General features: G+C 37.2%; 1 protein-coding gene across 1 annotated transcript in view; it reads right to left on the reverse strand.

Annotated features, from left to right (window-relative positions):
- The window catches only part of GALNTL6 (polypeptide N-acetylgalactosaminyltransferase like 6), a 1,179,186-nt gene that overhangs the window by 742,906 nt on the left and 419,239 nt on the right, over positions 1 to 17,041 (reverse strand). Inside the window, exon 4 of the mRNA XM_083170927.1 lies at positions 4,485 to 4,651. Within this exon, the coding sequence (XP_083027053.1) occupies positions 4,485 to 4,651 (167 nt within the window). The remainder of the gene's footprint in view (positions 1 to 4,484; positions 4,652 to 17,041) is intronic.

A 17,041-nucleotide genomic window follows, 5' to 3' on the forward strand; every position in this document is an offset into this window, starting at 1 on the left:
ATACTGAACCTGAAGATTCTCTTATTACATGTAATATTAAAAGCTAAAACAATTTGCAGCAATTAATATTATTTGCTATCACTTGATGTTTATGGGTTTATAAATGTCATAAAATGTATTTTCACTTGAAAACCATTTCCATTTTATACATATTGTATACATTAATGTATTCATTATATGTGTATTATGTAAATAAACTTCATACATCATGCCAAGTGGGTATAAATATTAAAGGTCGTTTGGGGTTTTTGGTTATTTTCCTGTCTGCTTGTCCATTTATTAAAACTATCCAAATAACCGACTTTAGAACATCTTAGAAAACTGTCTCACTATCAATGATTTTCTTATTGACAGAAATATAAACCATGCATTAACTATACATTGGGTCTAGAACCATCCACAACAGAAAACCCACCCTAATAAAAACTGTTTAGACAAATCACTGCACAGATTCCATTGATTTGTTTAATAAATATTGTTAGAAATTGTTACAAAAAATTAAAATAGCATGAGGTTGCCCTGCAAGTTAAAAACCATGCTTGGGCCTCGGTTGGTATTGTAAAATGGGAGGATAGCATGGAGTCCTTCTTATTTAACAAAAATCAACACTAGACCGATACATCTGGGGCTGATGATGCTATAGCAAAGCGAAAAAGAGCATGGGAATCCCCTCAAAAATTCGGTCTCCTTTCCCTAAGGATAACTATCATTATTTGTTGTTATTGTCATCGATTCACCCAAAGAACATAGGAATGGGAATCTCATTTATTTGCAATTACATTAGAGGACCACGTACTGTGTGTCCCACTGTTATAATATCAGTTGTCCTGGCTGGTATAGCCTAGTGCTGGTTATTGGAAGATTGTGGGGACCCTACACTGGCCCAATAAAACTGTTGGGCCAGTTGATTCTTTGTCATTTTTTTTTAAATATCAATGATTTTTGGTAATAATTATACAAAGCCATATACTGTATTATAGTAATATATGCAGTGCTTTCACTATGAAGTAGATTGATGGTGGGTAAGCCATCAGATCTGATGCTAAAGTCCAATGGTTATCGATATCGGATGAGAAATGACAGTCAAAAGTTATATACAGTAAATACTTTGTTCTTAGACTGCAATGCCATAGATGCCCATTGGTTTCAATGTGACGGCAAATAAAATGCTTAGAATGTCAGCTAGAAACCTTGGGATCAATTTACTTACGCATAACAATTAGATTATTCATTGGTATCTGAAAAGCATAGTTATTTAATATCATCAGGAATGTAATACCAGAATCTCATGATCACATAATGATTTTTTTCTCTGAGCCTTATATTAAAAAATAATAATTTAATCAAATTTTGAAAAGTTTTTTTTATAACAGAATTGTTAATTATGATTGATTAGGTATGACTTATACACATCAGTAACTAATTAAACAACATAAAATGTATTCCAAGCTTATTGCAAAACAATGCAGGATAGGATTCATTGGCCATGAATTCAGCAAAAGCTAAAGAGCACAAGTGAATCCCACTCATTAGTTGCAAATAAAACAAGCTGCATGTCACTTTTATTTTAAAATACCATTATAAGTTTAACTGTACCTGCTAGTGTGTTAAGATACTGTCTAACAATGCTTAGCAACCTCTACCTTAACACATTTTATATACAGTATGCATATATATATATATATATATATATATATATATACACACACAAGAGATGAACTCTCACCCTCACATAGAGGTAGCCGCTGGGGTGCCGTATAAATAGAAGTGTAGCCAAAACTAACAGTGCTATGTAAACACAGAGACTCCCGAAATGGGGAAAACAGCACTCACCAGACTTTTTTTAATGCCTTCAGAATGGTCTTTTAAAAAAGTCTGGTGAGTGATGTTTTCCCCATTTGGGAAGTCTATATATATATATATATATATATATATATATATATATATATATATATATAATCAGGAAAGATAGACTTTTGTTTGCGCTAGGTTTAGTGGCAGCTCTCTATAAGTCCTCCCTGTTAGTGGAGGGCAGAAATGTAGATGTGAGAAAGAAAGATATAGAGTGCACTCAATGGTGTCCACGACCTTAGGATTATAATTATCCAGTAGACAACAACAAATAAAATTTAGTTTATAAGAAATTAGTTTATTTTTCAGACACAGGTTTTGATTTGCAGGTCTTCAAACAACATATACCCGACGCGTTTCGTCTTATACGACTTCATCAGGGGTAGTTTCTAAATAATTTAAAAATACATATACAATCATGTAACAACTTTTTGTTAAAATAGCAATTAAAAAAGTAGATGCAGTGATAATAAAAGCATGGATACATTCCAAATTCTTTAAAACATAACATTTTAGGAATGAATCCAACTTTGTGGATAGACTGCGTGCCAGAATAGACTTAAATCTGAAAATCGAAATATATTTTTTTTTCAGATTTAAGTCTATTCTGGCACGCAGTCTATCCACAAAGTTGGATTCATTCCTTAAACGTTATGTTTTAAAGAATTTGGTATGTATCCATGCTTTTATTATAACGGCATCTACTTTTTCAATTGCTATTTTAACAAAAAGTTGTTACATGATTGTATACAGATGGAGCGGGACTTATCTATCCAGGGGACGGCGATGGCAACGCCAGCCGCCATCCCATGCCCCAGGCCATCTGTATGCCGGAAAAGGACGCGTGTGCACGACGGTGTTGCCGGCGGTCGCCCGGTGTCTACACCGGGTCCCCGCACCCCCCGCAGCCCCCTGAAGCCTCACGCAGCCCCCTGAAGCGGGAGGTGGACAGGATTGCGTCCACCTCGCCACCCCGACGCCCGGATACTGAGGCACGCATGCGTGGGGGACGCACGCGCGTCTCAGTCAGATGAAGCGCCGTGTTGCTGGCGGATCGCCAGCAACATGCTGCTGGCGATTTGCCAGCAACAATAAGACCCGCTACATCTGTATGTATTTTTAAATTATTTAGAAATTATCCCCTGATGAAGTCGTATAAGACGAAACGTGCCGGTATCTGTTTCATTTCTTTTAAACTAAATTTTATTTGTTGTTGTCTACTGGATAATTATAATCCTTAGGTGGTGGACACCACATTGAGCGCACTCTATATCTTTCTTTCTCATATATATATATAACATACTATAATAGTATACAGGGCCGGCGCCACCACTAGGCAGAACTAGGCATTTGCCTAGGGCGCCGGCCGCTGGAGGGCGGTAGTGAGCCGCCGAGGTACCATAGAGAGGTACCCGAAAGCAGGGAGCAGGGAGCAGGTTAAGTCTGTGATTCTTCATCCTTCCTCCTCCCTCTCCTATCCCGCCCGTGGCATGAAATAATGCTGCTCCCCCCGCGCCGCCCGCTCCCCTCTCCTCTCTCCTATCCCGCCTGTGTTATGAAAAAACGCTGCTCGCGCCGCCCGCTCCCATCCCGCCCGTGGCATGAAACTACGCTGCTCCCCCCGCGCCGCCCGCTCCCCGCCAAGGAGATTTCTGTGCGGCACCACCTGCGCTCCGGGGGGGATCACCCACCGCAGTATCGCCCGTCACCCCCCCCCTGGCGGGCGGGCGGCGCACGTTTTTTTTGCCTGGGGCGGGCGGGGGGCTTGCACCGGCCCTGATAGTATAATATAAAATAAGTATTTTTATTTTGGATGTTTGAACATATAGCAATTAAAGGCTGTGTTATCTATTGACCAGAGGCAGCACCACAACACATTTGCAGGGCAGCTGGCACCTTAAGGTCCTTGACAGATCAAAAAGATATTTGTAGTCTTTATTGTACAGAAACAATGGGGCAATTCAATTAACCCTTGTACCAGACAATGACACTGCTTCCTTCCAAACTAAAAGACAAATATATGATCACATTACTATCTTGTCATTCTTCCATCCTGATGTCCAATTAAATGAAATGCTTTGTGTAATAAAACATTTTGAGGACAATCCTGACAAGTAATTTGGTAAAAAAGTTAATAGGATTTTAAAACATAAAGGAAAAATATAATTTCAGTAATGCTTTGGTCTTCCAAAAACATTGCAATACATTAAAGTACACTTTTTATTCCTACATTCGTACATGAAAGTCTTTTTTAAGGCTAAATAAAATAAATTAACAGTGCAATAATACATTTATAATTATGTTAGATAAATATATTTACCAACCATTTTTTTCTTCAAATATTATTAAAATGTATTAATTGGGTCTAAAGGGTGTAAGCAGAAATGCCTTGTGTTAAATAAAAATAAGTCTGAAGATTTAATTCACAATTTGTATGTTTTAATAAAATTCAATTTCTAAGTTTGAAAACAATAACAATATTGTTGCTTTGTTTCAAACAAATTGACTTCATCCCCTAATATCAAGATTTTTTTTATATTTTTAAACTTTTGTAAAACACTTTTGTATTAAAAAAAAAAAAAAAATTGGTACAATATTACAACAGTAAATGAACCAAAAGCAGTATTCCCTACCTCTATCACTGAAATCATCCACCAAAATGATTTCTTCTATCAGGCTGTCTGGAGTCCTGTTGATTACACTGTGAATGGTCCTCAGTAGAGAAGTCCACCCTTCATTGTGAAAAGGAATAATAATGCTGGTGTTTGGGAGCTTTTCCAAATAAAGCTTGTGCTTGCAACTGAAATGAAAGCATAATTTGCGTTAATAATTTAGCAATTCTACAAAAAGTTTACAATCAATAACAAATCACCGTATTTTACTAATTGAGGATGTCAGTTGAATTACTTATTTTAAGCCAAGGGTTTTTCAATAGAACAAATAGTAAACACATTATTAGCATACCATATGCAAATATTACCTTGTTATACAAGAATAGAAAAACAAAGGCAAAAAACAATCCTTGCTTACTTAATAACACACAGAACATCTAGCATCCTTTTGTTAGAAATTGCCCTGTGACGCTCCGGGGATGCAGCTGGTGTAGCGGCTGGCGGCATGCGCTTGGTGCCGGGAGCCTCTGATCGTCTAGCAATGGGGTCACTGGTGTCAGACATGCGTTCTCCATTGCCAGGCAGCTGATTGAACAGAAGTTCACTTTAGGGTGTGCAGTGAAGCAGCTGCAAAACATTTAGGGCCAGATGCATAAGCTTCAAAAGTGATAAAATGGAGAGTGATAAACAACCAGCCAATCAACTCCTACCTGCAATGTCACAGACTGTGTTTGAAAAATGTCAGGCAGGAGATGATTGCTTGGTTGTTTATCATTCTCCATTTTATCACTTTTGAAGCTTAGTGCGCCTGGCCCTTAGTCTTTATGCAGGTACTTTTGTGATTGGTGGTTCTCCCTGTTGAAAGTACTTCCTGTGCTTCCTGAGAATTTTCTGGTGATAATCTTCTTGTTCAAAAAGCTACCAGTCCTGTGTGCTGTGCTATCTGCCTTGTTGAGACCTAATCCTGTGTGCTGCCTTTTATCAGGTGTATTTATTTCAGTTATATTCTTATGTTTGTTTGAGTATGTCTTCACCAGTATATTGTCCTTGTTATTGCTAAGTGCACTTTGTCTTTAGTACTTTTTACTGCCAGTATCTGTTTAGCACATATTCTTCTGTCATACTGTATATCTTGTAGTACTGTATATATAATCTTATATTTATAGATTCATATGCATATATTCCTCTGTTTTATGCTCTGCAGCATTATCATTACTACACCTTGTCATACTTATATTATATATATATATATATATATATATATATATATATATATATATATATATATATATATATATATATATATATATATAGCCACAAAGATGAGGACACTCATCGTTTTTTTTTTTTCAAAATAATTTTTAATCCATATCACCACATCCAATAAAGTGCAAAGTGCATGACAGTGGGCCTATCATTTTAGCCATCCCTAATAGCAACAATCTGGCAAGGCATGATGGGACTTGTAGTTTCACAACAGCTGGAGGGCCATAGTTTGGACATGCCTGGCTTACATGAACATGCAGATGTAATACACATACAGATATCTTTAAGTGCAGCTGAAAACATCAATACTCCATACTGTATAAAAAGAAAACACAGATGCGTAGGCCTTATAACAGCCAGATGCTTACATGTACAGGAATGCAGCCCCATACCCATTGACACTGTATTGTTGATTAGCATGTATTACATTCCAATTTGTTATACATTTTGTAGTCTATTAAATTCCGTTCTTATATGCAAGCTAGCAGATTTGCCTGTTTCTCCTGTCTCTCTCATATAATTGTCCTGAAAGCTGCGTTTCTCTTTTGAATTAGAAACTGTTGTACTGTATTCCATCTATTCTGGCATATAAACTGTTTCTGTTTGTCTCTCTGTCTACCTTTGTCAGTATTTGCTATGGTGAGCGATAGTCCGATAGTTACTGCTCTTGATGTATTTGCTATACAGCAATGGGGTGCCACAGTGCAAATGTGCAGGGCCGGATTACTTTCTCAATACGGTGATGGCTTGGTGAGATTTTTATCTCACTAATTTTCACTATGGAAGAGATGTTCTAAGCCTTGAGAATTGATCAAATAAAGAGTGATAACCAGCCAACCAATCAGCTCCTACCTGTTATTTTTCAAACACAGTCTGTGACATGGCAATCTAAATGTGCTGAAACTTTAGCTGGGTCACAAGTGATGCAGTCAATAAGCATCATCTGCAACAAGGGTAAACCAATCTTAAGGACACTCAGATGATGACTTGAGGCTTTCAAAAACATGTTTCTGTCTGTAACCTTTTCATAAACCTTGGGATCTAATTTATCATAAGTAATACAGATTTATCACAAACATGGAGATTTAGTAGGGGAATTCAAACTATTTGTCTCCTCCATTATACTCTTACATTGTTCTTCACCTTTGGACCAAAGCTTAAAATGTCATCTGTATATCTTTTCTCTCTCTATAAATCCTCATTAGGTGAGCTCATTAGTTTTTTTGACTTCCAATATCATCTATATGCTGATGATACTCAAATCTACCTTTTATCCCCTGACCTTTCCCCCACTCTCCTCACTCATATCTCCAACTGTCTCTCTGCTATCTCTCCCTGGTTGTCCCGGCGCTTTCTCAAACTTAACATGTCCAAGACAGTGATGATTATCTTCCCATCCTCCCGCACAACCTCGCATCCCACAATCTCATTATCTATTGATGACATGACTATCACCTCTAGCCCCCAGTACGCTGTCTTGGAGTAATCCTTGACTCCACTCTCTCCTTCAAACCACATATTCAGCACCTCTCACAAACCTGCCATTTTCATCTCAAAAATATTTTGAGAATTAGACCTTTCCTCACTCAGTATGCCACTAAGACCATTATCCACTCACTGATCATATCCAGGCTGGACTACTGCAATCTACTGGTATACCTGACAAATGCCTGTCTCCTCTCCAATCTATCTTCAATGCTGCAGCCGGGCTCATCTTCCTCACCAAACGCACTACCTCCACCTCCCCTCTTCTACAAGCCCTTCACTGGCTTCCCTTTCCTTTCAGAATTCAATTCAAAATTCTCACACTCGCTTACAAAGCCGTCACCCACTTCTCTTCCATTTACATCTCTGACCTTATATCCCTTTACACTCCCAATCGTCCCCTTCGCTCGGCTAAAACACGTCAGCTCTTCTGCCTACTTATTACCTCCTTCCACTCCCACCTCCAAAAATTTTATGTTCTGCTCCCTTACTCTGGAATTCTCTACCTCTCCCCCTCAGACTCTCCACTTCTTTACCAACAGCAAACTGTCCTTCTAGCGTTCTGTTCCTCGCCCTATCTACCCCTGCGGTGTCACCCCTGTCTGTCTGCCCCCCTCTTTAGAATGTAAGCTCTCACGAGCTGGGACCTCTTACCTCATTTGTTTATTCTTTCTTACTTCAGCAGTCTTCGACTGCACCAATGCATGCTGTTTGCTGCCACCTTGATACTTATGTTGCAGCAATAGGCTGATGTTGCTATAATCATTTACCCTGTATTTGTCCTGTATTGTCTTCAACTGTAAGTTACTGTTTTCCAGTTTGATTATGTGTACTGTGTAACTGGGTGCTGTGGAACCCTTGTGGCATAATATAATAATAATAATAATAATAATAATAATAATAATATCTAGTATACCAAAATATTTGTGTAAAAGTATATACATGCTGAATATTAATGAGCAGCTCTTTTTATACAATATAGCATACAGACCAAAATATTGATAAGAACACTACTGTTATGTGTAGAATGCAATAATAACCCAGATTAATTAAAACCACTTAATATTTAAGCTCCTTTTAGTATATCGATAGGGACAACGATAAAATACAGTTCCAGACAACTTTTTAGTTGGAGTGACTGTCTCTGGCTCCTGAATGAGATTAATCTACAGACAAGAGTTTTCAATTTATCTTACACTGTAAGGGCCTTATTCTAGTGTACTCTTTCTTACAAAATCCTTCTTAGATGGACAAAACCATGTGCACTGCAGGTGGGGCAGATGTTACTTGTGCAGAGAGAATTAGATTTGGGTGGGGTTTTACTTCAAAGTGAGAGTTATAGTGCAGTGTAAAAATAAAGCAGCCAGTATTTCCCCCTGCACAGAAACAAAATAACTCACCCAAATCTAATGCTCTCTGCACATGTTACATCTTCCCCCCTGCAGTGCACATGGTTTTGTCCATCTAAGAAGGATTTTGTCAGAAAGAGTGAACTAGAATAAGGCCCTCAGTGTGGTCCGAGATAGGGATGTTGTCTGAGTTGTATTCCTGCTGCCTTCAGTTGGGCTGTGGCCGATGATATCATTCCGTATTCGGCACACAGTGGGAGTGAAGCTGCTCGGTCAGCAGGATGTCTTGCAGGTGGGCCGCACTCACCAGCCACCAATACGTTTTGCAGAACAGATACACTTTTTCAAGGATAGCTGTCATCTTCCTTTTTATAGTCAAAAAACTTTATTTAAACTTGTTAAAAGATTTTTAACAAATAGAAGTGATCATCAAAAAAGAGGGAATTATGTGGTAAAAACAAAGATTTTCTTTTTCTTCTTTTAATTGACTTTTCTAAAAACATTTAAATAAATTAAAATTGCTGTTATTGATAATTGTATATGTACTGTATAATGTAACTTTGTATATTTAGAAAAATACATTTAGCTTCATTTCTAAATTCAGTCCTTGTGGAGATAAAGTTTGTAATTTGAATATCCACTTAGTTTCATTTTGTTTCAACATGGCTGTGGGATCTCCACCTCTCCAGTAACTCTTAATTTTCTTGAAAATCATGAGCAGAGTTTTTATTATGACCTTTCAAAAAGTGCTTAGATACGCTATGGGTTATAGTCCTCTTTTTTGTTGTAAATGTGCTCATAAAATCACACTTTGGCTCTTCTTTTCATTTGCCCCACATATTGGAGTCCACACGGACACTGTAATAAATAGATGACTTCTCTGTTACATGTTCTATAGTGTTATGTTTTACAGTATCTTATTCTCCTTTCAAATATAATTGGATTTAAACAGCTGTACTGGTTTTGTTGAACTGTTTCCAATATTTATACAAGCTGCACAAGTTAGGCATGGAAGCTATTATTGTTTATACTGAATTGATGACTTTCTTCAATAGGTATTTAACCAACCAACTCTGTTAACCAACTCTTGTTTGATGTTTCTTGCTTATTTTATATATTATCGGTGGTTTTCTTTTTGATATAAGGTTTTTTCATTATGGTTTCTATTCAATGATCTCTGTTAAATTGGGTAATGAAATATAATTTGTCTTCAGAAAGGTGTTGGAATGGTGGTGTCCTGCGCTCCTTCTTATGGCAGCCTTAAACTTTGTCACTTTAAGGTCTCCCTCAGACCTTAGAATTTACAGATAGAGTGGGTTGGTGTGACAATAGTACCAGGCACCAAATATTAAGATAAAAGGTTTTATTTAAACAGATAAAATATAAATAAACATGAAGAGGTTCTTACTCCTAAGGGTATTTGGAGCTGGCAAGGATGGTAAAAGGCAGGGATGCAGTCTGGACGTGCACCCTGCCCAGGCTCCAAATAGCTTAGCACTAGGTAGGTCCAAAAAGAGGTTCCTCAGTCACTACTGACGCATTTCGAGCATCTAGTGCTCTTCTTCCTGAGTGCTAAACTATTTGGAGCCTGGGCAGGTTGCACGTCCGGACTGCATCCCTGCCTTTTACTATCCTTTCCGGCTCCAAATACCCTTAGTGGTAAGAACCTCTTCATGTTTATTTATATCTTATCTATTTTATCTGTATAAATAAAACCTTTAATTTTAATATTTGGCACCTGGTAATATTGTCACACCAACCCACTCTATCCAGAATTTTTCTTCATCTTCAGTTTTTTTTTGTATTGTATTAGTTCTGTCCTCTCCATTCCTTTCACTTTCTGATTTTTTTGTCTATATGTGCTATCTTGTGTACAATTTCTTCTCAGTCATTACATTTCTCCTACTGGAATATTTGAAATAAATATTTGAAATATTTGGAATATCAGAAATGCATTTCCGATGGTGGTTACTTATTGTTGAAAATGTTCCCTGCAACTTCTTTGGTGTGTGTTATTGGCTGGATGGTCTCATTGATAATGAATATCTCTAAATCTTGAAAGGTGGCACTAGTTTTAATTATTTATTATGAACTCTAAATTTAGATTGTTGTTGTTCCATAAACTCTTCTAGATTTTTTCTGTGCCTTTCCATACAAAGAACAAATCTATACAACAATGCCAACATTTAAAATGTGTGGTTGTTACATATGGTAGCATCTTCCCATTAGGCTACAAATAAATTTTCTTAACTGGGCATGAGAGATGTTCACATTGTACTGCATTTTTGGTGGTAAAACTTCCCACCGTATAAAAAAAATTCTGATCCAAAACAAACTTGATGTTAGACATAATAAAATGAATTTTTTTCATTGGGCATCTTTGTTGAGATTGATAACGCATATCTTGTATGTTTTACACACTGCTTAATGGTTGATGCATGTATAAAGTGATTTAACTAGTGGCCTTTTTGCTATTCAGATTCCTTTAGTATTTGTAAGATGCTCATGATGTTTTTTACAAAGCTTTTGTTTTGTTACAAGATGTTACAATAAGTAATCTATACATTTTGACATATTTGCTGATATAGATTGAATTCCTGAGATGATGGGATGGCCCAGGGGATTGTTTCTATCCTTATGGATCTTCAATAAAAAATAGAACATTAGGATTCTTGAATTCTTTCCTAACAGGGAACATTTTAGATCAGTGCTCCTTTTTGCCAAAATTTACATATACAATTTTGGAGATTGCCATCCCTTAATTAAGGAGCGATTGGGGTTTTTTAAACATGAAATAAGCAAGTATCTTTTTATAACAGCACTGAAAATACCTATTCATCTCTGTGTGAGGCTCCCTGGCCGCAAAATCATCATTGATCTATCAATATTCAAATTAAGAATTTGATGTACTCAAAACAAACTGGTTTTCCTGTATTGTTTGGTCAACCGAATGCAGAAGATAATTTTAAAAAAATATATATATATTTTTTTTTTTTTGGGGGGGGGGGGGGGGTATTTTCCAGTTTGATCAGTTAAAAATTGTCTAATACATCTTTTATATTGTGCTCTTTTTTAAATTGCAGATAAAAATAAATATAGCAAGCTGCTCAGGCTAGTCAGTAACTACTGTGTTTGTTCAAAATATCTCAAATAGCACTAGCAACAACTGAAATACAGTATCTACAGTAGGTACTCTGCTAAAGGTCTATTCAAATGACTCAGATTAATAAATCTGCCAAGTCTATGACCAATGACAAATTCAATTTGCAGGCTACTACATTTACCCCTAATCTTCAATTGAGCGCATTAGTCCAATGTTGTACTATATTATGGTGATGAATATTACTTTCAGATGTTTATTTGTGAATTTACAATGCTCAGAATCCCATTACTAGATTCCTAACATCTCTAATACAAACTTTCTTAACTCTCACTACTGTAATTTTATGGAAAATGTGTGTGATGCCTTGTGGAGTAGTGCAGTTATCAGGAGACAAGCCAAGAGCTAGAACCAGAGAAAACAGTGATAATACTTTGCTAAATAGCAAATATCCCTAATGGAATTATTCATTGTTAAAGCAGAGAAGTTGGCTCTTCATATATTCCTTCTTATTGGAACCATCAAAGGAAGATGTTCCATAGGGGAAATTTCTCCACAGTTGTTTGAAGCAGCTTCCGGATTTAATCCTTAAAGTATAATGAAGCAGTTTACAATTTCTGTAAATTGTACTGTTAAATCATTTATTTGTATATAGAGAGTAAATGAGACGAGAGAAGGTGTCTGCTTGCACAGCATGTGCATATTTTGTATAACATATCTATCCACATCTAGAGCAACCAAACTTTCCCCAGCAAAACATTCCCTGTAACTAGTGGGAGTCATTTACAATCTTACATTTTATTGCATATCTATTTGTAAAAACCTATAACTGTGACTATGTCCATAGCACCTTTTTCTCCTTTATCCTGTAGCACATGAACCTGTGATATAATAACATATTCCACAATTGCCTTCAGAACAGTACAGCTTGAGATGATTAGGGGTGTTTCTTATGTATTGCAAAGCAGTTGCAATTTTATCCATGTTTGTTGTGGATTGATTAAAAATAACTTAAAAGGGACAGACTTCTAGAGCTTTGAAAACCTGAGAAAGTCATGGTGTCCTCTATATATTGCATATGAATCCCTTTCAGTGGTAAGCCATTTGCTCTTTCTGAGGATTTGTAGGCATCCGCAAAAATGTTCATGCAGCTTGGCGCTTGCACAAACTGTTAAAGTCTACATTCTGCATCATAATTCAGATGCCTCTGATTAGCATACTATATAATCATCGTTAGCATTGTAGCTACTTCATTTAATGTTAAAATATGACCATCTATACACTTTACATTTCCATTTGTACTACAGAAGAATATTTTTTTTGTTTAAACTATTTTGTTTTTATGAAAAGGGGTTGCGGGGGGCCGCTCAGCACAGGGAAGGCTGCCCCATCACAAGCCTGGTCCCACAAAATTGCTTTTTTGAAAGCCAGATATAGGCCAGTTGTGTTTTGTGTCGCAGTGGCTGCATGTGACATCACACAGCCACTGCAGCTCTCCCCCCAAGTGCTCTAGATATGCCTGCATTGTCCAGACTGATGCCACAAAATGCACAGTCGCCCCCCACTTCCAATGGTTGGTCACCAACCTGACATTGCCTGCCCATTTCTACTTAAACTGTGGTCACATGTGCTTGTGCACAGACACTGGTGGGCATTTGTGGGAAATTGACAAATACCAAATTAGCCCCAATGCCTGAGATAACCATGAATGTGGGTTTTACATTATAAAGTACGCAAAGTCAGATACTACTAAAGTGAACAAGCATCAGTGCTTGCAAATTCCTGGCACTTTTAAGTGAAAATATGTTGTGTCCGGGACATAAACTTGATCATATTATCCCACAGTACCTTTGGGTGTAGATGTAGAATATTTCATTCTGATTCATTTATACAGATGGGAAATGTGGCTAAGAGTAATCCTCAGGCCAGCGCTGAGGATTACCTTTTTACTTTAGTGTAAGTTATTTAACATTCTGCAATGTAGGACAGTGTCAAAAGCCTTGCTAAAGTCTATATAAGCTACATCTATGCCCCCTCTGATTATTTCTTTAGTCAGCAAGTTAAAAAAAAGTCAGTAAGGTTTGTTTGACATGATCTCACCTGATTAAATCCATGCTGTTTGGTATACTGTAAATTGGTGAATTTGAGATATTCTCCAGCTAGCTTTTTCTTTTGATAGTATTTCTATTAGTTTCCCTACTACTGATGTAAGGCTCACTGGTCGGTAGTTGCTTTCCTCTTCCTTGCTTCCACTTTTGTGCAGTGGGGAAACTATTGATCTTTATTCCTAATGACTGGTTAACTAATATTGAGGTTACAGGACTGATTCTGAGTCAGAGCCCTGGGCATGAGTGCAAATTGAGATTTTTGCATAAAGAGCACGTGAAAATGCATATTTATATATTTACAGTGTAAGCTAAATCAGGCAGACCATGGTTGATCTACCTTTATGTGAAAATGATAATTTCAAGCTGCCAAATGGATAGTGACAATGCAAGCACAATGGACCGATTCTGAATTGTGGGATACCTTGCATCTACCACAGGACTGATGCACAATTGCCAAATCTCTGCATTAGCCTTATTAACTCTCACATCACCTTAACTTTTTGATTGCCAATGTTGCTGTGAGAGAAGTGTAAAATATCCAGTAAAAATCCAGGGTCGAATGCCAGGGTCAAAGTCGTGGAATATGAATCACTTTAGTTAGCGGCGGCATAGGCGGCAAATGATCTGAAGTCAATTAAACAATTGCGCCAAAAAAAGAACAGTCACTGTGAGTGAGGCTGTCATTTTTTATATTGATATTTTGTATATCTCTCAAAGCAATATTGGCACTTAAAGAGTCAAGGTATCAAATCAGGCTATCAGGTTTCCACTGCGGTCTGCAACTACAGACATTGTGCATGGAACTTGGAATCATCCCCTAAATGAGCACTTCTCACTAGCTCTATTGACGATTCTGCCAATCAAACATAGACACATTATGGCCCATCCTGGCTGAAATTGTCCCCAGGTGAAAAAACAGCAAATATTTGCTTTTACAGTAATAAATCATGGGCATTTTCGCCAGTTTTTTAGTACATTTTTGCACATGCCTTTTCATTTTTTTTTTTTTTTTGGGGGGGGGGGGGGGGGAATTTGCATGGGCAAAAATAGACATAAATTTGCCCAAACCACCTGAATTTACAGCAATTTTGCTGGTACACAGTTTTTGTCAATGCTGGATTTTTCACCTAGATGCAAAATCAGCACTGGGGTCGAATAGGCAAATCGAATTCGCTGAAAACTTCAGTTTTTTCACCTGCCAAAAAATATAGTCTGGGATTGAATATGGACCCATGGAGTATGCAAAGAAGTAGGAATTTTAATTCACAGGTACTTATGTAATATCTGGGCTCCCGTTTTTCTTATGAGACCACGTCCGCTCGCCACGCTTCGGGCACAGTGGCTCGCTGCGCTCGCCACACTATATAAAATCAACTCCATGCGTAGTTGGATAGTAGGGGTATGAAAAAATGGGGTGCATTTAACATGGGAGCCCAGATAATACATAAGTACCAATTCACGTTGACCATCTGTTTAACTAAGACCTGCTCTATCTGTACAGTACAGATGCAGCTGTCCACATTGGCTATGCCAGCGCACCAGTGATTTCTGGCAGCTGGCTTGCCAGCACATGTGAGAATGGGGCTCAGACAGACACTCGCTCCCCACATTCGTTGGCGGGCCTCGTAAAATGGCGTGCTGAAGTCCGGCTAGATAAGAACGGCTGCATCTATAAGTATAAAATGTTATATATATGTTTGGATTAAGCATAATAATTGTATAGCAAAATTTACTCTAATTACGCTCAATGAATTTCCTTCTACATTCATGTTTCTAAAGCTATAAGTTACATTGCTAAATAACTGTCTTAATTAACCCCAAACTAATAGCAACAAATGGTTACAATTTAATCAGCAATGACAGATCCAGACTAATTTTTAAAGCTGATTTTTCATGGACAGTCATTGAATTTACATTACATTTAGTTTATGCTTGTTATTTAAACTTTTAAAAACTATTACAAAATGACTGCTTCATTTATTCATTCAGGCACTGTGTGCTGATGAATTATATGTCTCACTGGTTAGCTTAAATCCTGTAATACTTTGCAGTTCTGTGATGTTAATTGTGTACTAATTTCTTATTTTATTCTGAGCATCTTTTCTGACTTTGTTCTTGCAAATCTTTTCAAACGTGACAGTTGCCTTGAGGGCAAGAGGAGCTTAAAGATGCAAGCAGTATCATTTGTAGGGATGTAACTGGCTTTGGCCCTCATCAACCCTTTGCTCTGAAATGCCAATATATGGTGAGAAGCTAGTGATCTGCTGAGAAAGCACTTTGTTGTAATAGCACAGAGAGGGTCAAGGCTAGTCATTTTTTTTAACTGTTATTGATTAGAAGGAAAGTATAAGTAATGTTAAAAAGTCCTACTAATCTAATACTTGGTATATGGAAAACAGGAAAATAAATCTTTTTTATAGCACAGTAGTTGCATACTTACAAATAAGAAATATGGATGGCGGTGTCACTCAATGAACCAGGTCAGCAGAAGTTCAAAGGAAAATACGTACAGGCGGGATTAAAGCCTTGCAGCAACTTTAGATATTGCCTTGCTATATCCATGGCATAAAAAGAGAGACTGCAAGTACAGAAATCTTTATGTGCATATTTTCAGGACAGAGAATGCTCCTTTTCTGTAATTATTTTTGTACATTTAGTTATTCTTTCCAGAGAGTGCTACACAAGTGGGATTTATGAATGGATTGTGCTGCCAAACTGCCATCCACAGAAGTGCGACCATCTGGAGTGTTCTGTTGATATACTAATACCATCCCAGCAATCACCTTTAATAGCATCTAAACCAAAATAGAACTGTGAGATTTCAAATTGCTATCGTCTTTAGAGTAGACAATCTTTCTCCCTGTGCAAATTATATCTTACAATTTCTTCATCTCCAAAGACTAGTATCCTGGACACTTAACTTCAAAACAGTGAGCATAAACATATTTGTGAGAATGTAATTACAATAAAGGAAAAGCAAATGGAATGTGCGCCTTGTAAAAGGTGATGTAGTTAGATTTCTGATTTGCATCTCTAGCACATTATCGGTAGGCAACGTGTTGTATTGAGATTATCGAGAACAAGTTCTGCGAAACAATACCTTTTATTCATCCAGAACCTGTTTGTAGAGCAGAAACTATTCGTGTGGCTAAGTAATACAAGCGGAATGCAAGCGACTGTATTTTGTTCACATAGAAATTCTATTTTTTCTAAAAGTACAAGATGTGAGATTTTTTATGAATAGCATGTAAATGGTGATTGATAAGGTAA

Source organism: Crinia signifera, chromosome 1, assembly GCF_055691185.1.
Source record: "Crinia signifera chromosome 1, ASM5569118v1, whole genome shotgun sequence".
NCBI lineage: Eukaryota > Metazoa > Chordata > Amphibia > Anura > Myobatrachidae > Crinia > Crinia signifera.